Source organism: Heterodontus francisci, chromosome 34 (genome assembly GCF_036365525.1).
Source record: "Heterodontus francisci isolate sHetFra1 chromosome 34, sHetFra1.hap1, whole genome shotgun sequence".
In the NCBI taxonomy this organism is placed as follows: domain Eukaryota; kingdom Metazoa; phylum Chordata; class Chondrichthyes; order Heterodontiformes; family Heterodontidae; genus Heterodontus; species Heterodontus francisci.
In genome coordinates this window covers 24,912,306-24,938,971 of record NC_090404.1, presented here as the reverse complement: position 1 = coordinate 24,938,971, position 26,666 = coordinate 24,912,306, and the positions used below count along the sequence as shown (strand labels likewise).

Below are 26,666 nucleotides of genomic sequence, written 5' to 3'. Positions count from 1 at the left end.
TGCTGGAAGGTGGGAATGGAATAGGTGGATCGTTTTTCGACTGGCACAGACACGATGGGTCAAGTGGCCTCTTTCTGTGCCTCAAACTTTCCATGATTCTATGAATCTTTGGAATTGTCTACTCCAGGGAGCTGTGGATGCTCAGTCATTGAGTATATTTAAGACAGAGATTGATAGATTTTTGGGTACTGAGGGAATTAAGGGATATGGGGATAGTGCGGGAAGGTGGAGTTGAGGTAGAAGATCAGCCATGATCTTGGTGAATGGCAGAACAGGCTCGAAGGGCCAAATGGCCTCCTCCAGCTCCTATTTCTTATGTTCATTAAACCTCAGTCTGGTTCCTCTCAAGCTGCTGAGTGAGTTGAATTAAATCTTTCTTGACAAATCACCAAGATACCAGATTACAAGTCATGCCCAAAACATCATTTATTGGTTACAAATCACAACTTAGTTAAATCTGGGCACACAGACACTTTATAGACATGTATAAACACATAGAAATGTAATCAGAGTTATCCAGCAGTTGAGCACTAATAGGGAGAGTATTTCACAAAACAAGTAACAAAGGTTAACCTGGTTATTCAGTGATTGACTGTAAATCAGCACTAATGGTTGCTGAGTATTAATTACAGCAGGGACCGGAGTCTGAGATTATAAATTGGTGAGTTTATTTTAAGAGTAATTCCTTCAATATCTGACACGTTAACAGCTGTGAACAGCCCGTCTATCAAACAGCTCAAGTCTGCTGGTGCTGACAAACATTCAGAGCTTAAACAGCCTCATTCATGAGCTAAATAACAGACTTTCTCCTGTCGATATAGAGCTGCAGGATTGGCCTGTGATCTGTTTATTGTTCGTCTTTTGTTCAGTACATTTACTGAGTGGATTTAAATTGAAAATGAGGTTTGCAGACATGATGGTCTATTCACACATGAATGAGAGATGCTGTGGGGCACACGCTCAGTCCAAGAGGGGCAACTGACATCAGAAATAAACCCCAACAGTCAGAATGAACATGGTTCAGTCCTGGGTGTGATTTACAGCAGCAACAGCAGAATCCAACCCCTGTAATCACCTGTGAACTCGCTGGTGTCTCAGAAAGTTGGATGACTGATTGAATCCCTTCCCACACACAGAGTAGGTGAATGGCCTCTTCCCAGTGTGAACTCACTGGTGTACAGTGAGGTGGTCTGATTGCCTGAACCCAGTCCCACAGTAAGAGCACCTGAACTCGTCAGTGTGAATACGTTGATAGGACATCTGTTCCCCCGAATCTTAATAGCAATTTCCAGAGTCTGGTCATTTAAAAAGGTTTCTCGTCAGTGTGAATTTGCTGGTGTCTCAGCAGGTGTGATGACTGAGTGAATCCTTTCCCACACACAGAACAGGTGAATGGCCTCTCCCCAGTGTGAATGCGCTGGTGTACAGTGAGGTGCTCTGATCGTCTGAACCCAGCCCCACAGTGAGAACACCTGAACGGTCTCTCGTCAGTGTGAACACGTTGATGGGACATCAATCCCTGGGAACTTTTATAGCAACTCCCACAGTCTGAACATTTAAAAGGTCTCTCATCAGTGTGAACTCGCCGGTGTGTCAGCAGCTGGGATGACTGAGTGAATCCTTTCCCACACACAGAGCAGATGAATGGCCTCTCTCCAGTGTGAACGCGCTGGTGTAGAGTGAGGTTGCCTGATCGCCTGAACCCAGTCCCGCAGTGAGAGCACCTGAATGGTCTCTCGTCAGTGTGAACACGTTGATGGGATATCAGTTCCCCGGAACTTTTATAGCAATTCCCACAGTCTGGACATTTAAAAGGTTTCTCCCCAGTGTGAGCTCGCTGGTGTGTCAACAGGTTGGATGAACTGGTGAATCCCTTCCCACACTCACAGCAAGTGAACGGCCTCTCCCCAGTGTGAACATGCTGGTGTGTCAGTAGATCGGATGAACTAGTGAATCCCTTCGCACACTCTGAGCAGGTGAACAGCCTCTCCCCAGTGTGAACTCGCTGGTGTGCCAGCAGGTCGGACGAACGGGTGAATCCCTTCCCACACATGCAGCAGGTGTACGGCCTCTCCCCAGTGTGAACTCGCTGGTGCTCCCTCAGTGTACGTGGGCTTTTAAAGCTCTTTTCGCAGTCGGAGCATTTAAACTTTCTCTCGTCAGTGTGAACTCGCTGGTGTCTCTGCAGGGTAGAGAAATGAGAGCAGGTGAACGGCCTCTCCCCAGTGTGAACTCGCTGGTGCGTCAGCAGGTGAACTGACTGTGTGAACCCCTTCCCACACACAGAGCAGGTGAACGGCCTCTCTCCAGTGTGAACTCGCTGGTGTCTCAGCAGGTTGGATGACTGTGTGAATCCCTTCCCACACTCTGAGCAGGTGAATGGCCTTTCCCCAGTGTGACTGTGTCGATGAGTTTCCAGCTCAGACAGGTAATTTAACTCCTTCTCACGGTCCCCACATTTCCACCGCTTCTCCCCAGTGTGACTGCGCTTGTGTTTCGACAGGCCAGATGATCGACTGAAGCCTTGTCCACACACAGAACACGTGTACGGTTTCTCCACACTGTGATCGCTGCTTTTTGTTTCCATGATCAAAAGCTGATGACATTCAGATCCCGATGAATCGAGTGACTCTGTCAGAGCTTGACATGATGTTTGGTTTGAGTTTCCCGCCCTTAAATCCTCCCCTTCATTACCCTGCAAAATGAAGTTAAAACAGGAAAATGTCACTGAGAGAGAACCACAAAGGGAGGTTGTGAAAGTCAGCTGAATGAATCTGCTAAATTGTGGAACCAGAACAGAGAGTGGGCGGGGCTTCAGGGTCTCCGCGACCAGGAGAGAAAATCATTGACTCATTGATTTGATTCTCACTCTGCACACAGGGGCTGGAGAACTGAACCCAGTCAGTGTAGAGGGACGGAGAAAACTGACAGTGGAGGAAAGAAATGGTGCAGATGGTGCCATGGGTTTGGATTTCTGTACAGGGAGGAGGGAGAGTGTGTGGGACGGGGATTTACAGCTTTGGGGGAATGAGAGGGGAAAAAAATGTTCCACAGAAACTAGAATTGTCTTTTCTGAATTCTATTCTGACAGTGATGACTTTTATAAACTCCTTTCAAAGGTTATTAGGAGAGGATTTACAAACATTGATTTTATTCTCCCTCTGCACACAGGGACTTTCTCACCATCTCTCCTGAAGGTGCTGGTATGTGTTCCTGTCAAGGTTACTGTTTACATCCCACTGAACTGTAACAGATAAAATCAAACTAAATATCACATCAAGATCTGACAGAGTCACTCGATTCACCAGCAGCTGAACATCATTGGCCTTTGAACATGAAAGCAAAAAGCCCCTTCACAGTTGGGTGAAACGGCAGACATGTTCTGTGTGCGGACGAGGCTTCAGCCGATCATCTGGCCTGTCGAATCTCAAGCTCAGTCACACTGGGGAGAAACCGTGGAATCTGGGGACTGTGGGAAGAAATACAATTACCCGTCTGAGCTGGGAACTCATGGGTGAATTCACACTGTGGAGAGGCCATTCACCCACTCCGTGTGTGAGAAGGAATTCACTCAGTCATCCAACCTGATGGGACACCAGCAGGTTCACAAGTGACTGCAGGGAATGGATTCTGTTGTTATTATATTCACTGCTCACAATGTGGTCTGTTCTATATTGGGAAGATCAAACGCAGATTGGGTGATCACTTTGAGGAACATCTCCATTAAATCTGTAAGTGTAACCCTGTGTTTCCGGTCACTTCCCATTTTAATTCTCTGACCCACTCCACTCTGACCACGGCCTCCTGCACTGTTCCAGTGAAGCTCAATGGGAGCTCGATGAACAGCAGCTCATCTTTCAATTAGGCACTTCACAACCTTCCAGACTCAACACTGAGTTCAGCAGTTTCTATAACACCAGAGAATTGTCGGGATCTGGAATGCTCCACCTGAAAAAGTGGTGGAACCTGATTCGATCAGTCATTTTAAAAGGGATTTGACAGGTATTTGAGAATGAGGAACTTACAGGCTTACAAACAACAAGTGGGTGTGTGGGACTAAACACAACTGCTCTTTCAAAGAGGCAGCACAAGCACAAAGTGTTGAATGGCCTCCTTCTGTACTGTAAGTTTCTCTGATTCTAGGAGTTGGCCATTTAGCCCCTCGAGCCTGTTCCACCAGGCAATGAGATCATGGCTGATCTGTGACCTAACTCTATAAACCCGCCTTTGTCCCATATCAATTAACAAAGATCTATCAATGTCAGATTTAACATTAACATTGATCTCGCATCAACTGCTGTTTGTGGAAGAGAGTTCCAAACTTCTACCACCCTTTGTATGTTGAAGTATTTCCTAACTTCACTCCTGAATGGTCTGGCTCTAAGATTTACACTATGCCCTCAGTCCTAGATTCCCCAACCAGTGGAAATAGTTTCTCTCCATCTACCCTATCAGTTCCAATTCATATCTTAAAAATTATGATCAAATCAACCCTTTATCTCCTAAATACCAGGGAATACAACCCTCAGTGAGGTGATGCATTTTGGCAGAAGGGATGGGGAGAGGCTATGTTTACTTAATGACACAGTTGTGCAGGGATAGAGGGACCTGAGGGGGTTCATGGGCATAAACCCATGAAGGTGGCAGGACCTACTGAGAGAGTAGTTAGCAAAGCGTATGGGATCTTGGGCTTCATAAATAGGGGTATTGAGTGGAAAATCAGGGACGTTATGCTGAACCTTCATAAATCTCTGGTTCAGTCACAACTAGAGTATTGCATCCAGTTCTGATCATCACACTTTAGGAAGGATGTGTGGATCCTTGAGAGGGAGCAGAGGAGATTTACCAGAATGGCTCCTGGTATGAGGGAATTTAGCTACAAGATTAGATTGGAGAAGCTGGTGTTGTTCTCCTTCAAGGAAAGCAGGTGGAGGCTGATATCTGATGGAGGTGTACGAGATTACGACAAGTTTAGATAAGGTAGCCAAAGAAAAGCTATTCCCATGAGCTAATGGTACAGACAATCCTTTTTCCTTCCACATTCAAAGGCTGATGATATTCAGGTCCTGATGAATCGAGTCACTTTGTCAGATCTTGATCTACTGTTTGGTTTGAGCTTTCTAATACCATGCAAAAAAAGTTTACAAAAGCCATCACTGTCAGTCCAACTCAGAAATTCACAACATTCTCTCCTCCTGCTTCGTGACCCAGGATGGCTGCGCATGCGTCCTGCCGCACATTGTCCTGAGAGGCAATATAGAGGAGAAATTACTTCATTCCAAGGGTTGTGAATCTCTGAAATTCTCTGCTCCAGAGGGCTGTAAATGCTGCATTGTTGAATACATCCAAGGCTGAGATAGACAGATTTTTGGTCTCTCAAGGAATTAAGTGATATGGTGAGGGGGCAGGAAAGTGGAGTCGAACCCTAAAATCAGAGATGACAATCTTGAGTGATGGAGCAGACTCAATGGGCCATATCGTCTACCCCTGCTCCTATTTCTTGTGTTCAACAATGACACCAACCTACAATCCACCTACATTACCAAGATAGGGAGACAGAGTTTAGAAACACTCAGCAACTCGACTCCAGTAAAAGATACCAGGAGGAAAAGGGGGAGCAGTGTGTGTACCTGCCCTGATATCCCCCTCCCCAGGCCTGTCAGTCAAACCCCCCACTCCTCCCACTCCACAGCTCAGCCTAGCAGCTTCCTGCACCTTGAGCCAGCCCTGCCCAGGTGTGGCCCAGTCCAAGGGGGAGTCTTTGTGGAACAAGGGAGTGGGAACCTCCTGCCCTGTGCTGTGTCCCAAATGGTTCCCCGCTCCCCTCTCAGTGCAAACGCGGGAGCTTCTTATTGGGGGTGTTGAGGTCTACACCGGGTGCTTCTGAAACCTCCCCGCCCACCGGCTCCATCACTCCCTCATTTCCCGCCGCCACTTACCGGCTGCAAATTTGACTCGGCCTGCGCCTGCGCCGTCGTCGTTTCGGAAGCTCCCGCCCCGCAACCTCTCGAAACAGCTGCGTTTCCATTTGATTGACGGCAGCTGCGGACCAATGGTAAGAGGGGGCGGGACTGGAAGACGTGGGGAGGCCCCGCCCGCTCATTTGCGTACACCAAGCCTCGCTCGCTCGCTCTGATGGATTGGAGGAGCCACCGCCAGCCCGGTCCTCCAGACCCGCCCCCTTCCGCTATTGGTCTGGAGCTTCCGTCAATCAGCCGGCACAGGGTCTGAGGCAGAGAGCGCGGTTCCAGCAGGTGAGAGGGAGGCGGGTTAATAAAGCCCGGGACTCGCAGGCTGCAGACACACCGAGTGCGGAGTCAGGAGACAATCTAAACAGCGAGATCACAACAAGATCAACCACCAGCCGCGGTTTCCACCGCTTCCCTCCGGCCCCAATCTCAACAAAGAGCCGAGAACAGAGACTGTCCCAAAATCCAGGAGAGGCAGGGAGCGTCTCTAAATGGAGGAGAAATGAGGACTGGTCAGGGAGCGTCTCTAAATGGAGCAGAAATGGAAACTGGTCCATCAGTATCGATATCGGTCAGTATCAGTGCCATCAAGCGGCAATTGCTTAGCAATAACCTGCTCAGTGACGCTCAGTTTGGGTTCCGCCAGGGCCACTCAGCTCCTGACCTCATTGCAGCCTTGGTTCAAACATGGACAAAAGAGCTGAACTCAAGAGGTGAGGTGAGAGTGACTGCCCTTGACATCAAGGCAGCATTTGACCCAGTATGGCATCAAGGAGCCCTAGCAAAACTGAGTTCAATGGGAATCAGGGGGAAAACCCTCCGCTGGCTGGAGTCATACCTAGCACAAAGGAAGATGGTTGTGGTTATTGAAGGTCAATCATCTGAGCTGCAGGACATCACTGCAGGAGTTCCTCAGGGTAATGTCCTCGGCCCAACCATCTTCAGCTGCTTCATCAATGACCTTCCTTCAATCATAAAGTCAGAAGTGGGGATGTTCGCTGATGATTGCACAATATTCAGCACCATTCGTGACTCCTCAGATACTGAAGCAGTCAGTCAAGACCCCATCTGTCTTCTCAGATGGATGCAAATGATCCCATAAAATTATTTTGAAGAGCAGGGGTGTTCTTCCCAGTGCTGTCAATATTTATCCCTCAACCAACATCACTAAAAAAAATCACGTGATCATAGCCACCTTTCTATTTGTGGGACTTTGCTGTGTGAAATTTTGCTGCCGTATTTCCAACATTAAAATAAGGACTTGCATTTATATAGTGCCTTTCATGACCTCAGGATGTTCCAAAGCAATTTACAGCCAATTAAGTTCTTTTAAGGTGTTGTCACTGTTGTAATGTAGGAAACACAGCAGCCAATTTGCACACAGCAAGATCCCACAAACAGCAATGTCATAATGACCAGATCATCTGTTTTTACTGATGTTCATGAAGGGATAAATATTGACCAGGACACTGGGCATAACTCACCTGCTCTTCTTTGAAATAGTGCCACAGGATCTTATACATCTACCTGACGGGGAAGATAGGATGTCAGTTTAATGTTTCATCGGAAAGATGGCATCTCTGACCGTGCAGTACTCCCTCAGTACTGCAATGGAGTGTCAGCCTTGATTTTTGTGCTCAAGTCCTGGAGAAAACTTGAACCCACAGCCTTCTGACTCAGAGGTGAGAGTGTTACCTGCTGAGTCACAGCTGACAACAGCACTGAGTACATTTTGTTATGAGGGCCTACATATTGCTGTTTTAACCAGGCCCAAGAGCAGGCCCAGAAGAAGATCCTCCGACTACCCACGCCTGCTGCACATGAAACAACCAAAGATTAGGAGAGTGGGGCTAAAGTGTAACCAAGGCTTTTGATATGGTTCCATATGGCAAACTGGTCACAAAAATAAAAGCCCATGGGATCCAAGGCAAAGTGGTGAGTTGGATCCAAAATTGGCTCAGAGACAGCAAAGGTAGTGGTCGATGGGTGTTTTTGTGACTGGAAATCTGTTTTTATTGGGGTTCGACAGGGCTCAGTACTTGGTCCCTTGTTTTTTGTGGCATATATCAACAATTTGGACTTGAATGTAGGGGGTTTGTTTAAGACGTTTGCAGATGATACAAAAATTGACCGTGTGGTTGATGATGAGGAAGAAAGTTATAGACTGCAGGAAGATATCAATGGACTAGTCAGGTGGGCAGAACAGTGGTAAACGGAATTCAATCCGGAGAAGTGTGGGGTAATGCATTTGGGGACAGCTAACAAGACGAGGGAATACACAATAAATGGTCGGTCTCTGGCTGACCCCAGGTGTTTATGAAGTTTCCCAACCCACCCACGGCTCCAATTCCTCCCTGTGCCCACTATCTCCTCCCGCCTCCTAAGCTGCCTGTTCCACATCAGTCCATCTCCATCATCCACACTGTGAATGTTCAGAGCACAGAGCGATCCCGCGCCAATGCACTCGGCTCCTGTAGTCATTGATAGAGGATTTTCTGACCCGATTGGAGTCCTGGATAATTAATCCACCATTGAAAGCTCCAGTTATTCAAAGGATAATTTTGTGTCATCCCATTGAGATTGGGGCCGGAGAGGCAATGAAAACAATTATTAAATAAATTATAGAGATACCCGAGTGCCCGGGGCCTCAGCTATGGTGTGAAATACAATGGGATTTCTGTTCTTCACTCACATTTGGACTCCGGAATTAGACGGTGTTTTCACAATGTGCAGATGACAGCAAATTGGGTGGTAGAACTAATAATGTAGAGACTGCACTAAAATCTAGGAAGACATAAACAGGCTGGCAGACTGGACAGATAAATGGGAAATGAAATTCACCATAGTGAAATGTGAGCTGGTTCATTTTGGGAGGAGGAATAAGGAGGCCAGTTATTGGTTAGAATGTAAGAAATTAAATGGAGCTGAGGAGCAAAGAGATCTGGGAACAGAGTCACATAAATCAGTAAAAGGAGCAACACAAGTCGATAAGAGAGCAAAGAAAGAGCTGATGTTCTTTTCTAGAGGAATACAATGTAACAGCAGGGAGGGAATGTTAAATTTATAGAGAACCTCACTTAGAAGGACTGTGAGCAGTTCTGGTCTCCAGATTAAAAAAGGATATTGAAGCACTGAAGAAAGTGCAGAATAGATTTACAAAGATGTCACCAGAGAGGATGATACTATCCAGCAAGATTGAGCAGGCTGGGGCTCCTTTCTCTGGACAAGAGAAGACTAGGAGGAGATCTGATAGAGGTCTTTAAAATTATCAGTGAGTCAGAACAAGGGGGCAGCAATATAAGACAGACATTAACAGGTCAAATAGAGAACTTAGGAGGAACTTCTCTACGCAGAGAGAATGTGGCACTCGCTGCCAAGTGGAGTGGTTGAAGCAGAGAGCAATGATGTGTTTAAGGGAGAAGGGAATAGAGGGATATGGGGGGGCAGGGTGAGATGAGGTCATTAAATTGGCAGGAGCATCGTACGGATTATAACACCAGCACAGACCCGTGGAGCCTTACGGCCTGTTTCTGGGCTGTAATTCTGTGTATGCACAGCAGGGGTGGATTAATGCTCTGGTTCACAGGGCCATGGGGTGGATTAATGCCTGGGTTTACAAGGCCCAGGGGTGGATTAATGCCTGGGTTTACAAGGCCCAGGGGTGGATTAATGCCTGGGTTTACAAGGCCCAGGGGTGGATTAATGCCTGGGTTTACAAGGCCCAGGGGTGGATTAGTGCTCTGGTTACAGAGCCCATGGGTGGATTAATGCTTGGGTTTACAGGCTGCAGGGGTGAATTAATGCCTGGGTTTACAGGGCCCTGGGGGATTAATGCACGGGTTTACAGGGCCCAGGAGTTGATTAATTAAAGGTTTGCCTCTAAATTGTAGAACACGCCCTCTCGTGCTGGTTTCCCCAATCATTTGTCTTGATCTAACACTTCACTTCCAATTAATATATTGAAAACTTTCAAACCCCTTAACCTTTTAAATTCAAGTGAATACAACCCTCACAATGAGGTGATAAATTCTGACAGAAGGGTTAGGGAGAGACAATATGTACTTAATGGCACAGTTATAGAGAGCGTGCAGAGACAGAGGGACACAGACTGACAGTCTAGTTGGAAATGCATAAATAAAGGGATTAAGCACAGTGACGCGATGAGGCTGCATTTGCGCATGTGGTTGCGTTACCAGCAAACGAGCCTTTAATATCTTCACTGTTTCGTACCATTGCATTTTTCTGAGTATGAAACATGAAGTTCCCCTTTATATTATTGGAGATAAATGCCATGTTTTCCTACCCAGAATGCTCATCACGGGTGAATGCGGCTCATCGCCATCGCAGGAGACGCAACGCGCAGGCGCGAGAAGGCTCCGTTCCCTGGAGCTCACCTGTCTTCGCGGAGCATGCGTGGTGCTGGAAATTAAACATTCCAATTTTCTTCAGAATAAGGGGGAGCTTCCCTAGATTTATATATAAGGCTCCTTAGGACCTTCCGAACCCACAATCTCTACCACCTAGAAGGACAAGGGCAGCAGATGTATGGGAACACCACCACTTGCAACCTCCCCTCCAAGCCACACACCATCCTGACCTGGAACTATATCGCCGTTCCTTCACTGTCAATGGGTCAAAATCCCAGAACTCCCTTCCTAACAGCACTGTTTGTGTACCTAAACCCCACGTAGACTGCAGCGGTTCAAGAAGGCAGCTCACTGACACCTTCTCAAGGGCAATTATGGGGTGGCCTAGCCAGTGCGGCCCACATCCCATGAACCAATAAAAAAAAATTAAATGACGCCAATGGAAGGGAAGTGAGTAGCTCTTTTATTCTCTTCTAAACCTTCTCTTATTTTTAAATAGTAAGGTTTATTAGTATTATTAAGATTTATTAGTACTGGCAAGGTCTCCCATCTAATATATAGAAGATTGGCAGGGCTGCTTTGACATCTAGAGTGTGCATCCTGTGCTATGTGGGAACGCCAGGAACTTCCCATGTCCTGGATAGCCATTTGCGCAGGAAGTGCTGTCAATTGCAGCAACTTGAGCGCCAGGTTTCGGAGCATGAGCAGTAGCTGGCGTCACAGCGGTGCATCCGTGAGGTCGAGATCTATGTGGATAGCACGTTTATAGACGTGGTCACCCCGCAACTTAAGAGTCTGCAGGGAGAGAGGCAACAGGTGACCAATAGCCAGGCAAGAAGAAACAAGGCAGATAGTGCAGGAGACCCTGGAGTGACTCTCGCTCTTCAACCAGTATTCAGTTCTGATGAAAATGATGGTTCATCTGGGGGAGTGCGGCCAAGTCCATGGCACCACAGTTGTTTCAGTTGCATAGGGGACCACAAAGCAGACTGGAAGAGCAATAGTGATAGGAAATTTGATAGGGGAATAGACTGGGGTTTCTGCAACCGCAGATGTGAATTCAGGATGGTGTGTTGCCTCCCTCTGGACAATATGCAGCCCATGTGTGGCCATCCTGGGTCAGGAAGCTGGAGGAGAGAATGTTGTGAATTTCTAACTTGAACTGACAGTGATGGCTTTTGTAAACTCCTTTCACAGGGGCTTAGAAGTGGAGGATTTACACACAGCAAACTCAAACCAAGAGAATCTTTGTCTCTTCTGAATTTCTATCCTGGACTGACGGTGATAGATTTTGTAAACTGTTTTTACAGGGGCTTATAAGCGGAGGACTTGCAGATCGGGTATCTCAAGCCAAACATCACATCAAGGTCTGACAGTCACTCGATTCATCTTCTTCTCTTCTTTGGCCTCCTTATCTCGAGAGACAATGGGTAAGCGCCTGGAGGTGGTCAGTGGTTTGTGAAGCAGCGCCTGGAGTGGCTATAAAGGCCAATTCTAGAGTGACAGGCTCTTCCACAGGTGCTGCAGAGAAATTTGTTTGTCGGGGCTGTTACACAGTTGGCTCTCCCCTTACGCCTCTGTCTTTTTTCCTGCCAACTACTAAGTCTCTTCGACTCGCCACACTTTAGCCCCGTCTTTATGGCTGCCCGCCAGCTCTGGCGAAAGCTGGCAACTGACTCCCACGACTTGTGATCAATGTCACAGGATTTCATGTCGCGTTTGCAGACGTCTTTAAAGAGGAGACATGGACGTCCGGTGGGTCTGATACCAGTGGCGAGCTCGCTGTACAATGTGTCTTTGGGGATCTTGCCATCTTCCATGCGTCTCACATGGCCAAGCCATCTCAAGCGCCGCTGACTCAGTAGTGTGTATAAGCTGGGGATGTTGGCCGCCTCGAGGACTTCTGTGTTGGAGATACGGTCCTGCCACCTGATGCCAAGTATTCTCCGGAGGCAGCGAAGATGGAATGAATTGAGACGTCGCTCTTGGCTGACATACGTTGTCCAGGCCTCGCTGCCATAGAGCAAGGTTCATCGATTCATCAAGACCTGAATATCACCAGCTTTGAATGTGAAAGGGAAAAGGTTATCTGTTCTGTCTGTGGGAAAAGATTTCAGGTATCAGTGTGACTGGAAAAGCACTGAGATACACAAAGCCCTGGTTAGACCACACCTGGAGTATTGTGTTCAGTTTTGGGCACCACACCTTGGAAGGATATATTGGCCTTAGGTGGAGTGCAGTGCAGATTTACCTGAATGATACCTGGACTCCAACGGTTAAATTACGAGAGATTACACAAATGAGTCATAGAGTCATTGTAGAGAGCCATGCCAGCTCTCTGTAGAGCAATCCAGTCAGTCCCATACCCCTGCTCTATTCCCCACTAGTTCTGCAGGTTTATTTCCCTCAAGTAGCCAGCCAATTTCCTTTTGAAATCCTTGATCACCTCCGCTTCCACTGCCCTCAAAGGCAGTGCGTTTCAGGTCGTTACCACTCACTGCGTTTTAAAAAAATCTTCTTCCTCGCATCCCTCCTGTATTTCATGCCCAAAACCTGAATCTGTGCCCCGTAATTCTTGTACCGTCAGCTAATGGGAAGAGCTTTTCTTTGTCCGCCTTATCTAAAACTGTCATAATTATGAAGCCCTCTATCAGATGTCCAAGGAGAACAAGCCCAGCTTCTCCAACCTGCACCCTCTCAAGGGGTACTTTGTTTTCAAGGTATTAATTGGAACAGAAAGGGTAACTGGAGAGAACCTATTTCCAATGGTTGGGGAATCCAGTACCAGGGGCCATCGTCTAAAACTTAGAGCCAGACCTTTCGTTAATCCACCCCTGGGGCCTGTAAACCCGAGCATTAATCCACCCCTGGACCCTGTAAACCCGAACATTAAACCACCCCTGGGCCCTGTAAACCCGATCATTAATCCACCCCTGGGCCCTGTAAACCGGATCATTAATCCACCCCTGGGCCCTGTAAACCTGAACATTAATCCACCCCTGGGCCCTGTAAACCTGAACATTAATCCACCCCTGGGCCCTGTAAACCTGAACATTAATCCATGCCTAGGCCCTGTAAAACCAAGCATTAATCCACTCGTGCTGTATATACACAGAATTACGTCACAGAAACAGGCCGTTCAGCCCCACTGGTCAGTGCTGATGTTGATAATCCACATGAGCCTCCTCCCAATCTAATTCCCTTGTCCCACCCTGCCCCCTATCCCTCTATTCCCTTCTCCCTCATAAATGTATTGAACCTCCCCTTAAACACATCATTGCTATCTGCTTCAACCACTCCACGTGGCAGTGAGTTCCACATTCTCACCACTCTCTGAGTAGAGAAATTCCTCCTAAGTTCTCTATTTGACCTGTTAATGTCTGTCTTATATTGCTGCCCCCTTGTTCTGACTGACTGATAATTTTAAAGACCTCTATCAGATCTCCTCCTAGTCTTCTCTTTTCCAGAGAAAGGAGCCCCAGCCTGCTCAATCTTGCTGGATAGTAACATCCTCTCTGGTGATATCTTTGTAAATCTATTCTGCACTTTCTTCAGTCTTCAATATCCTTTTTTAATCTGGAGACCAGAACTGCTCACAGTCCTTCTAAGTGAGGTTCTCTATAAATGTAACATTCCCTCCCTGCTGTTACATTGTATTCCTCTAGAAAAGAACATCAGCTCTTTCTTTGCTCTCTTATCAACTTGTGTTGCTCCTTTTAGTGATTTATGTGACTCTGTTCCCAGATCTCTTTGCTCCTCTGCTCCATTTAATTTCTTACATTCTAACCAATAACTGGCCTCCTTATTCCTCCTCCCAAAATGAACCAGCTCACATTTCACTATGTTGAATTTCATTTCCCATTTATCTGCCCAGTCTGCCAGCCTGTTTATGTCTCTCTAAGTCTAAATCTGGATCAAGAACAAAAGTTCCATTGTACTTCGCACCGAGCACTCTGGTATCTGTACAATTTCATAATTTTGTTCATTGCTTCTTTGGCCCCAATCTCCATGGGATGACAGAAATGATCATCCATTCAACAATTGGAGCTTTCAATGGCGGTTTAATTACCCAGGACTATCCGCGGGCCAGAAAGTCCCCTATCAATGACTCTTCTGCCCTTTCCTCTCTTGTTCCTCCTATACCCGGAACACCCAGCCCTACACAATCTCCCTCTCCTTACATCCTCGCTGTGCTGGAGTCCATCTGTACCTTTTTCTGTCCCTGGATCCTAAAACTACTGAACTCAGTCTTCCCCTCTTGAAGTATACAGGCTCTAAACCTGAAGTCTGATGTCCCTCAGTCCCTGCTCCTTAATTTATCTCCTGTTCTCCCCTGCTCTTTCCCTTCTTGATTTCAATCCATACACTGGGCCATTGTCCTTCCCCTGGAATTCTCTATATCTGCAGGGTAGGATGTGTTTTCAGACAGGATGTCCCAGCTCTGCACCCTGGGATTCTCAGTATGAAAAGGGTAGGAGTGTTTTCAGATAGGATATAGAGGTATACAGCACAGAAACAGGCCCTTCAGCCTACTGTGACTGTGCCAGCCATCAAGCCGAATTCTAATCCCATTTTCCTTGGTCTGTAGTCTTGTATACTATGGAGTTTCAAGTACTTATCTAAATACTTCTTAAATGTTGTGAGGGTTTCTGCCTCTACCACCCCTTCAAGCAGTGTGTTCCAGATTCCAACCACCCTCCAGATGAAATTTCTTTTCCTCAAATCCCCTCTAAACCACCTGCCCCTTACCTTAAATCTATGCCCCCTGGTTATTGACACCTCTGCTAAGGGAAAAAGTTTCTTACTATCAATCCTATCTATGCCCCTCATAATTTTGTATACCTCAATCAGATTCCCCCTCAGCCTTCTCTGCTCTAAGGAAAACAACCCCAGCCTATCCAGTCTCTCTTCATAGCTGAAATGCTCCAGCCCAGGCAACATCCTGGTGAATCTGCTCTGCACCCTCTTCAGTGCAATCACATCCTTCCTATCGTGTGGCGACAAGAACTGTACACGGTACTCCAGCTGTGGCCAAACTAGCGTTTTATACAGCTCCATCATAACCTCCCTCCTCTTTTATTCTATGCATCGGCTAATAAAGGCAAGTATCCCATATGCCTTCCTAACCACCTTATCTACTTGTGCTGCTGCCTTCAGTGATCTATGGACAAGTACATCAAGGTCCCTCTGACCCTCTGTACTTCCTAGGGTCCTATTCCCTTATATATTCCCTTGCCTTGTTAGTCGTCCCAAAATGCATCACCTCTCACTTCTCAGGATTAAATTACATTTGTCACTGCTCCGCCCATCTTACCAGCCTATCTATATCGTCCTATAATCTAAGGCTTTCCTCCTCACCACTTACGACACCACCAATTTTCATATTATCTGTGAACTTGCTGATCATACCTCCTATATTCACGTCTAAATCATTATCATGTGTTTTGAGACAGGATGTCCCCACTCTCCACCCTGGGTTTCTCAGTATGAAGAAGGTGTCATGTGTTTTGAGGCAGGATGCCCCGGCTGTTCACCTTTAAATGAACAAGGGGAGGACCAGGTGGTCTGAATGGTGTTTCTTTATGACATCACCGCCGTGCCTAGTAACCAGCCTCTCTATGCTCAGTGTAGAGGGAGCTTTATTCTGTATCTAACCTGTGCTGTACCTGCCCTGGGAGTATTCACAAGGATAGTGGAGAGTGAGCTTTACTCTGTATCCCAACCAGAATCAGCACCTTCAGGAGAGGAACATAAGAACATAAATAGGAGCAGGAGTTGGCTGCATCCCCGTTTGCGTCTGCTCTGCAGCTCAATAAGGTCATGGCTGATCTTCTACCTCAACACCACCCTCTCACACTATCCCCATAGTCCTTGACTCCCTTAGTATACAAGAATGTATCAATCTCTGTGTTGACTATACTCAGTAACTGCACACCACAGCTGTTTGGGGTGGAGAATTTTAATCCTGATGGTGAAAACAATTCTCCTCCCAGCAGCTCAGCGCAACTTTTAAAGGGCAATTCAGGACGGGCAACAAATGCTGGCCATGCCAGCGAAGCCACATCCCGTAAAGGAATACAATAAAAAAAATCCTCAATTGCTGAACTCTTACTGTGAGATTAAAAACAAGAAATGCTGGAAATACTCAGCAGGTCTGGCAGCATCTGTGGAGAGAGAAGCAGAGTTAACGTTTCAGGTCAGTGACCCTTCTTCAGAACTGGCAAATATTAGACATGTAAAAGGTTATAAGCAAGTAAAGCGGGGGTGGGGCAAAAGATAACAAAGGAGAAGGTGTAGATAGGACAGGGTCACAGAATAACTGACCAGAAGGTCATGGAGGAAAGGCAAACGATATGTTAATGGTGTGTTGAAAGACAAAGCATTAGTACAGGTAGGGTGTTAATGGACTGAAAATTGAACAGCCGCAAGTACAAACATGAAAAAAACAGTGGGTAAGCAAACTGAACAAACTAAGATGAAATAAAATAAACACAAAAATATATATATATTTAAAAAAAGAAAAAAAAAACTAAAAGTAAAATGGGGGGCCTGTCATGCTCTGAAATGATTGAACTCAATATTCAGTCCGGCAGGCTGTAGTGTGACTAATCGGTAAATGAGATGCTGTTCCTCGAGCTTGGTTTGATGTTCACTGGAACACTGCAGCAATCCCAGGACAGAGATGTGAGCACGAGAGCAGGGGGGAGTGTTGAAATGGCTAGCAAAAGGAAGCTCGGGGTCCTGCTTGCAGACTGAGCGGAGGTGTTCCGCAAAGCGGTCACCCAGTCTGCGTTTGGTCTCCCCAATGTAGAGGAGACTGCATTGTGAGCAGCGAATACAGTATACCACATTGAAAGAAGTACAAGTAAATCGCTGCTTCACCTGAAAGGAGTGTTTGAGGCCTGGGATAGTGAGGAGGGAGGAGGTAAATGGGCAGGTATTACACCTCCTGCAATTGCAGGGGAAGGTGCCATGGGAAGGGGACGAGGTGGTGGGGGTAATGGAGGAGTGGACCAGGGTGTCAGAGGGAACGATCCCTTCAGAATGCTGACAGGGGAAGGGAGGGGAAGCTGTGTTTGGTAGTGGCATCACGCTGGAGGTGGCGGAAATGGCGGAGTATGATCCTTTGGATATGGAGGCTGATGAGGTGGAAAGTGAGGACAAGGGGATCCCTGTCACGGTTCTGGGAGGGAGGGGAAGGGGTGAGGGTAGAGGTGCGGGGAATGGGCCGGACACGGTTGAGGGCCTTGTCAACCACAGTGGGGGGAAATCCTCGGTTGAGGAAAAAGGAGGTCATATCAGAAGCACCGTCATGGAAGGTAGCATCATCAGAGCAGATGCGTTGGAGACGGAGAAACTGGGAGAATGGAATGGAGTCCTTACAGGAGGTAGGGTGTGAAGAAGTGTAGTCGAGGTAGCTGTGGGACTCGGTGGGCTTATAATGGATATCAGTAGACAACCTATCCCCAGAGATGGAGGCAGAGAAGTCGAGGAAGGGAAGGGAAGTGTCAGAGATGGACCATGTAAAGGTGAGAGAAGGGTGGAAATTGGAAGCAAAGTTGATAAAGTTTTCCAGTTCGGGGCAGGAGCAGGAAACGGCACCGATACAGTCATCAATGTACCGGAAAAAGAGTTGGGAGAGGGGGCCTGAGTAGGACTGGAACAAGGAATGTTCGACATATCCCACAAAAAGACAGGCATAACTAGGACACATGCAGGTGCCCATAGCAACACCTTTTCCTTGAAGGAAATGAGTGGAGTTGAAGGAGAAGTTGTTCAATGTGAGAACAAGTTCAGCCAGGCGGAGGAGGGTGGTGATGGATGGGGACTGATCGGTCCTCTGTTTAAGGAAGAATCGGAGAGTCCTCAAACCGTCCTGGTGGGAATGGCGGTGTAGAGAGACATCCTTAGTGAAGAGGAGGTGGTTGGGGCCAGGAAACTGGAAATTGTCAAAATGACGTAGGGCATCAGAAGAGTCACGGATGTAGGTGGGAAGAGACTGGACCAGCAGAGAAAAGACAGAATCAAGGTAGGAAGAAATAAGTTCAGTGGGGCAGGAACAGGCTGACACAATGGGTCTGCCGGGACAGTCCTGTTTGTGGATTTTAGGAAGGAGGTAGAAGCGGGCTGTCCGGGGTTGTGGGACTATGAGGTTGGAAGCTGTAGAGGGAAGATCTCCAGAGGAGATGAGGTCAGTGACAGTCCTGTGGACGGTAGCTTGATGGGGTGGTGGGGTCATGGTCCAGATGGATGTAGGAAGAAGTGTCTGAGAGTTGGCGCTGAACCTCTGCAAGGTAGAGGTCAGTACGCCATACAACAACAGCACCACCCTTATCTGCAGGTTTGATGACCATGTCGGGGTTAGACCTGAGAGAATGGAGTGCCTCAAGTTCAGAGGGGGACAGGTTAGAGTGAGTGAGGGGCGCAGAGAAATTGAGATGACCAATGTCTCGCTGACAGTTTTCAATGAAAAGCTCAAGAGCGGGTAAGAGGCCGGGGGAGGGGTCCAGGTAGAGGAAGAATGCTGGAGGCGGGTGAATGGGTCTACTGAGTAGGGGAAGGACTCCTGGTCAAAGAAGTGAGCCCGGAGGTGGAGGCGACGGAAGAAAAGCTCAACGTCATGCGGAGCGCGAAATTCATTGAGGTGGGGGCGTAAGGGGATAAAACTGAGACCTTTGCTGAGTACAGAACGTTCAGCGTCAGAGAGGGTGAGATCAGAGGGTATAGTAAATACACAGCAAGGGGTGGGGTCAGAGGGAAGTGAAGGGGAAGAAGGACCAGGAGGGGCATTAGTCCCCATCAGCTGCTGGAGCTTGCATTCCTCGACACCTGAAAGGAAGAAAAAAGTCTTTTGTTAATGCTTTGGATGAGACGAAGGATGAAATGAAACTGCGGAATAGAACAGCTTTGAGATAAGGTGAGGCGGTGCTGCTGGAGAGAGAGGTTCAGTGTGTGCATGTGGCGGCGCATAACACTGAGTGTGGATCTCAGGATGCGGCGAGAATAGCAGTCCGAGAAACGTATTTCTCAGAGATACCTGTAATCTTGGGTGGATTCAAAACATGATGGGTGAAACTGCAGTTGGAATCCAAGTGGAATAAGTCGGAGCCGGAGACAATCACTGAGGAAGGAGATGTGGCCGTGAAAACGAGTTTTGGTAGACACTTTATCAAACACCAGGAGGGAAATAGAAAGCAATGAAGGTGAACAAGGTAAAAGAGACAAACGAAAATCCTGTCGGAGAGAAGAGCAGAACTTCTTCAAGGTAGGCATTCCTGGAAGAGAAGTGGCAGTGAATTAAACACTAAAATAAAAGCAAAATACTGCGGATGCTGGAAATCTGAAATAAAAACAAGAAATGCTGGAAATACTGAGCAGGTCTGGCAGCATCTGTGGAGAGAGAAACAGAGTTAACGTTTCAGGTGAACATGAAATGGAACTCCCTTTCTCTTCTGATAATGCCATGGGATCTTTTACTTCCACCTGAGGGCAGACGAGGTCACGATTTAATGTCTCATTAAAATTCAGCACCTCCAACAGTGAAGGACTCCCTCAACACTGCACTGAAGTGTTGATCTTGAACTCAAGTCTCTGGAGTGGGACTTGAACCTATGACCTTCTAACTCAGAAGCAAGAGTGCTACCACTGAGCCAAAGCTGACGCTTCTTAATCAAATCCAGATCTGAACCTATGCAGAGTGACCATGCATTTGGGTTTCTGTAGGAGTTATTTAATAATTTCATCACAATCGGCCGACAGAGTATCTCTGTTCGTCACTAACTGGGGCCGTCAATGGCGGGGTGGTGACCCAACATCCCTCGCGGTTGTGAATGTGCCCTATTCACTCTACAGGAGCCCAGCGTGCATGCGCAGTGTCAGTGTGCGCAGAGCCATGTGAGTGCTGGAGACGCTTTTTGCAGCGGGTGAGAGTCGGTGGGCGGGGAGGTTTTAGAAACACCCGCTGTAGGCCGCAAGCTTCCAATAAGAAACTCCTGGTCCCGCGTTTGCACCGAGCGGGGCGGCAGCTGCGGGGCTTCTCCCTGTTTGAAACTCATAATAAATTAAAAGAAGGAACTAAGTTCCCCGATTGAAGGGAGACCAGGAATATCCAGGAACAAAAACAGACCGACTGAGGCGGCTCGGGAGGAGGGAGGGGATTGCGGGCGCTGGTCAGGTTAATTCTGATGGAAGGTCACTGACCTGAAACGTTAACTCTGCTTCTCTCTCCACAGATGCTGCCAGAGCTGCTGAGTATTTCCAGCATTTCTTGTTTTTATCCCAGGGCTGCATGTGATGTTTGCAGCCGAGAAGAGTCCATGAGCCACGTAAATATTCAGTCTGAGAGGTTACAGCCCCTGTTCCTCACCTTTTAGTTGTAATTTAGCCCCACGCTCCTAATCTTTGGTGTCTCGGTGTGGAGGAGGGAGGGGTAAATCGGAAGATATTCTCCTGAACCTGCTGTTGGATGTGGTTGAAACAAGGTGCAAGATGTGTGCGGACCATTTTAGGGGTGGGAGGTGTCACTCTGGCTGACCCTCTCTCTCTTCGGTGCCTGGGTGGCCCTGGAGTGCACTGTACTTGATACTTTCTGTGTCCGGTGGACACCTCAGACACTGGTAACAACATTCTGGTTTAGTTGGAAAGATTCACTTTGCTTTAGGCACCTAACAGCATTCGGGACTTAACATTGAGTTCAACAACTTCAGACCATAAACCCCGTTTTGATTTTTTTTTTAACCATGTACCTGTCTTAAACTTGTTTTTCATGTTTGTGCTTTCGGACAGAGCTGTTCATTATTCTGCCATTGACGCTCTCTCTGGACAAATGCAGAGTAGCCTAGATGGAGTACATAGAATGTTTTCAGGATAATTTCTTGGAACAGTATATTCTGGAGCCAACCATACCATACCTGCACATCTGATTTTTCCAGTCTATATGTAGGTTAAAATCCCCCATAATTATCACTGTACCTTTCTGACAAGTTGCCATTATTTATTCCTTTATACTGCGTCCTACAGTGTGGTTGATGTTAAGTGGCCTTTACCCCACTCCCACAAGTTACTTCTTGCCTTTATGATTTCTCATCTCTACCCAAACTTCTTCTACATCCTGGTTTTCTGAGTTTAGGTCATCCCTCTCTATTGCGCTTATACCATCATTCATAAACAGTGCTACCCCTCCACCTTTTCCTAGCTTCCTGTCCTTCCTAAATGCCATGTACACTTCAATATTCAGATCCCAATCTATGTCATCCTGCAGCTATGTCTCTGTAATGGCTATTAGATTGTACTTATTTATTTCTATTTGCGCTCTCAGTTCATCTGTTTTATTTCGAATGCTACATGCATTCAGATACAGAGTCTTTAGTTTTGCCCTTTTATTATTTTTGTAACCTCTAGCCTTAACTGTTGATTTACTCTTAGATTTGTATGCTCTGTCCCTTCCTGTCACAGTCTGTTTATTATTTCCCATATTAATACCTTTCTCTGTTCCCTTGTCTCTACTCCTTGATTTACCATATCTTCCCAAATTTGATCCCTTGCCCCTGCTATTCATTTTAAAACCCTCTCTACTTCCCTAGTTATGCAGCTCACTACAACACCGGCCCCTGCACAGTTCAGGTGTAGACTGTCCCAATGTACAGCCACCACTTTCCCCAGTACTGGTGCCAGTGCCTCACGAACTGGAACCCACATCAGTCTTTGAGCCAGGCATTAATTTCTCTAATCTTATTTTCCCTATGCCAGTTTGCACGTGGCTCAGGTAATAATCCAAAGATTATTACCTTTGACGTTCTGCTTCTTAATTTGGCACCTAGTTCCTCATACTGACTATGCAGAACCTCTTTCCTTATCCTGCCTATGTCTTTGGTACCTCCATGGACCACAACGACTGGATCCTCCCCCTCCCACTGTAAGTTCTTCTCCAGCCCTGAGCAAATGTCCCAAACCCTGGCACCAGGCAGGCAACACTGCCGTTTTTACTGCAGAGAACAGCGTCAATCCCCCTAACTATACAGCCTCCTACTGCCAATACATTCCTGTTTTCTCCCTCCACTTGAAAGGCTTCCTGTACCATGGTGCCATGGTCAGGTTGCTCATCCACCCTGCAGCCCCTAGTCTCATCCAAACAAGCTGAAAGAACTTCAAACCTATTGGACACTCGCAAAGGCTAAGGTTCCTGCACACTGGGTCCACTTACCTGCCTCAGCTGCAGCCACACTCTCCTGTCCCCGACCACTGACCAAATCAGAAGAGCCTGTCTTAAGGGGTGTGACTGCCTCCTGGTACAAAATGTCTGGGTGACGTCTCTCTGATGTGTCGCAGTGTCTGCAGCTCGGCCTCCAGTTCAATGACTCTGAGCCGAAGCTCTTCGAGTCACAAACACTTATTGCAGATGTGTTTGCCCTGGATCACACTGGCATCCAGGAGCTCCCACATGCTGCCGCCCTGACATATCACTCGTCCTGCCATCCTTAATGTGTTTTAATTAACAACTTAATTATTTTATTCAATTATTTATTATATATTTTATTAAGCTTACCACTAGTTCCTTTACTATTTTCAACATTAGGATTAGAATAGACCTTAACCATTTCCCAAATACTCATCAAACAGATAGCCTCTCTCTGCGCTCTTTTCAATGAAGCCTCTCCCAGTACTCCACACTGTTTTCAATTAAGCCTCTCCCTGCACTCCTTGTTCTTTTCAATGAAGCCTCTCCCCGCTCCACTCGCTCTTTTCAATGTAGTCTCTCCCTGCACTCCGCACTGTTTTCAATGAAGCCCCCCCCTGCTCGCCGCGCTCTTCAATGAAGCCTCTCCCAGCACACTACACTCTTTTCAATGTTTTTGGGAACAAGAGAGGAAAGAATGTTCCATTGAAACTAGAATAGTTTCTTCTGACTTTCTATCCTGGACTGACAATGATGACTTTTGTAAACTACTTTTACAGGGTTAGAAGAGGAGGATTTACAGATGGGAAACTCAAACCAAACATCAAGTCAAGATCTGACTCAATTCATCAGGACCTGAATATCATCAACCTTGGAATGTGGAAGGAGAAATGTTTGTCTGTTCTGTCTGTGCAAAAAGCTTTTTAACATCAGTGTGACTGGAAACACACTGAGACACACACACCCGAGTGAGAGTGTTCCAGTGCACTGACTGTGGAAAGAGCTCTAACCAGTTACACAGTCTGAGAAAACATCTCCATTTACAGCAGTGAGAAACCGTACTGTGTGTGGACGAGGCTTCAACTGATCATCGAACCTGGAGAGACGCAAGAACACCCACACCATGGAGAAACCATGGAAATGTGGGGACTGTGGGAAAGGATTCAGTTACCCATCCCGGCTGGAAACTCATCGTTGCAGTCACACAGGGGAGAGGACATTCACTTGCTCCGTCTGTGGGAAAGGATTCAGTCGTTCATCCACCCTGCTGAGGCACCAGCAAGTTCACACTGACGAGAGACCATTCAACTGCCCGGACTGCGGAAAGTGTTATAAAAGCTCCTGGGAGCTGGTGATCCATCGACGTGTTCACACTGACGAGAGACCATTCAGGTGCTCTCACTGTGGGACTGGATTCAGGCGATCATCTGACCTCACTGTACACCAGCGTACTCACACTGAAGAGAGGCCGTTCCCCTGCTCCGTGTGTGGGAAGGGATTCACTCGGTCCTCCACCCTGCTGACACACCAGCGAGTTCACACTGGGGAGAGGCCATTCACTTGCTCTGTGTGTGGGAAGGGATTCACTCAGTCATCCACCCTGCTGACACACCAGCAAGTTCACACTGCGGAGAGACCATTCAGGTGCTTTCACTGTGGGACTGGATTCAGGCGACCATCTCACCTCACTGTTCACCAGCGCATTCACACCGGGGAGAGGCCGTTCACCTGTGCCGTGTGTGGGAAGGGATTCACTCAGTCGTTCAACCTGCTGACACACCAGCGAGTTCACACTGGGGAGAGGCCATTCTCCTGCTCCATGTGTGGAAAGGGATTCACTCAGTCAGCCAACCTGCTGAAACACCAGCGAGTTCACAAGTGACTACAGGGGTTGGATTCTGCTGTTAATCACATCCAGGACTGAACCATGTTCATTTTGATGATTAAAGAAAGATCTGCATGTATACAGCACCTTCCACTACCTCAGGACATGTCAAAGTGCTTTACAGCCAATGAAATACAATTGAAGTGTAGTCACTGTTGTAATGTAGGAAACACAGCAGACAATTACACACAGCAAACTCTCTGGAGTGGGACTTGAACCCACAATCTTCTGACTCAGAGGTAACAGTGATACCAACTGAGTCACAGTTAATTTCTTGTTGTGAACTGGTGTTAGGATCACTGGACCTTGTAACATGATTATATCTTATAGATTGTGATTTTTTTTTTTAAGTACACAATGGAATCCAAGAGGTCAGCTGACCTCACCTCCACTCTGTAAAAGGTTACCAGGACAACAGAGGGAACAGATCAAAGAGTGTTTTCTGAAGAACAGAGACTACAGCACTAACACCTGAAGAACAATGAGTTTTACCCTCCCAGACTTTTGGGTTGTAAAACAAGGAGTCAGCCATTGAGAACGTGTAAACAAATAGGTTGTAAGGAATGAACCATCATGTGGCCTCAAGCAGGCTGTAAGAAGAGAGTGAATACCTGCTCTCTGAAGATATACAGTGAAAGGCTGTGGAAACCTGAACCTGTTTTTTTTTGAGAGTTGAAGTTTGTGGAGGAGTAAAGGGCCCCACAGGAACACCAGAAATCACATTATCCACAGATGTCCAGGTCAGAAGTGCTCGGAGAAGTGAGCAAAGGAAAATATTGGTTTTTTTTTAAAAGTCTGGGAGATCCAGCACATTGAACTGGGAGGAATTTGGGACTTTTAACTTCCAAGGATTCTGTCATCAAAAAGGACTGTAACGTATAAGTGTAGTGTGAGATATTCAAGTGTAGAGTAAGTAAATAAAATATCTTTGATTGTAATTAGTTGGTGCCTCAAATTTCAAAGTGCTACTTAGTTTATTTGAATTTTTTTTTTAGTTTAGTTGTTACACAAGATTTCACATTTTATTTGTAATTTATTCTGGGGTTTATATCTCGTATTTTTCACAAACAATTTCGCTAAGGTCCTAACAACTGGAAAGTGGGATTAAGTTGGATACCTCCTTTTCACCTGGCACAGACACAGCGGGCTGAATGCTCTGACTCCTCCTCCTCAGCTGTAATTTTTCTGTTTCTATTCCGAAAGTTGGGGTTTGTTTCTGCCAATATTAATAAACTTATAACTTGGCTGGTGTTTAATAATGTGATAAATGTTAAATAAATTAGCTTTGTTTTAAACACATTGTTGTAGATTTTTCTCTTTCCCACCTGAGTGTTTAGCATCACCAGGCTGGAGCTCAGAAAGGACAATCTGGGGGGAGGATCGTACGGCAGGAACAGAACTTCAGCCTGAACACAGTCCTTCAGGATCACACTGAGAGGGACAAACGGCACTTTGGTCTTTCTCGTCTGTCTTCACTGACAGCAAAGTCCCCGTGTGGGTTAATCCTGAGGCCTGTAAGGAATGTGTCCCAGCCGCTCTCTTCCATGGTTCAGAGCTCCTGGGCACGGAACAGAAGGCTCCTTTACAACTGTGTTTAGAGTCAGGAAGAACAGTGAATGCTGGAAACGTTTTGTCAAATCAGAGATTGGTGTAAAACTGGGATCTGTTCCTGACTGAAAGTGAAATGGCAGGTTTAAGTTTCCAGTCTGAAAATGACTGTGAAAATTATTTTACAAAAGATTGACATGTTCACGTGATAGTCCTGAGTCAATCATTTTAAGGCAGACATTAACACATTTAAAGTATTCCCGTTAAAAATAAACTGATTAAGTTCTGCATGAAAGCTGCTGGTAGCATTTTCTAACTGTCATTTAATCTCCAGATAAAGAAGGAATTCCCTATTGATGTGTAAGTGTAAGAGAGCAGGATACAAGACCAGGAACATCTCTGGGGGTGCAATCCTGACAGTTACTCTGGGATTACTCCTGCTGTGAAACTCCACCACTGACCCTGCTGAAGGTTGCAGAATCAAGGAGGTTTTTCACGAGATGTGAGCATTACAGTCAGTCAGCATTTGTTGCCCATTCCTAATTGCTCTTGAGAAGGTGGTGGTGAGCTGCCTTCTTAAACCGCTGCGGTCCATCTGGTGTAGATACGCCCATAGTGTTGTTAGGAGGGGAGTTTCAGGTTTTTGACCCAGCGACAGTGAAAGAACAGTTCTGAGTCAGGATGGTGCGTGGCTTGGAGGGGAACTTATAGGTGATGGTGTT

At 46.7% G+C, this 26,666-nt stretch overlaps 2 protein-coding genes across 8 annotated transcripts in view; one reads left to right on the top strand and one right to left on the bottom strand.

The window, feature by feature from the left end:
• Positions 1–426: 426 nt before the first annotated feature.
• Positions 427–26,666, bottom strand: part of LOC137349234 (zinc finger protein 850-like) — a 77,732-nt gene continuing 51,492 nt past the window's right edge. The window contains exon 3 of the mRNA XM_068014734.1: positions 427–2,561. Coding sequence (XP_067870835.1) covers positions 1,304–2,561 — 1,258 coding nt within the window. The 3' untranslated portion in view covers positions 427–1,303. The remainder of the gene's footprint in view (positions 2,562–26,666) is intronic.
• Positions 6,228–25,693, top strand: LOC137349225 (zinc finger protein 239-like). Of its 7 annotated transcripts, none has more exons than XM_068014718.1 (3): positions 6,228–6,540; positions 11,647–12,453; positions 23,291–25,693. In XM_068014718.1, exon 3 carries the CDS (start codon positions 23,635–23,637, stop codon positions 24,391–24,393), a length of 759 nt encoding a protein of 252 aa, XP_067870819.1. In that variant the 5' UTR covers positions 6,228–6,540; positions 11,647–12,453; positions 23,291–23,634; the 3' UTR covers positions 24,394–25,693. The 7 variants fall into 7 exon arrangements, with proteins under 7 accessions (XP_067870819.1, XP_067870818.1, XP_067870821.1 ...); XM_068014717.1 differs by having other exon boundaries at positions 11,534–12,453; XM_068014720.1 differs by lacking the exon at positions 11,647–12,453.

What these genes read in the sequence shown, in the direction of transcription:
- LOC137349225 (XM_068014720.1), top strand. Translation starts at nt 23,635, where the DNA reads ATGGAGAAACCATGGAAATGTGGGGACTGTGGGAAAGGATTCAGTTAC.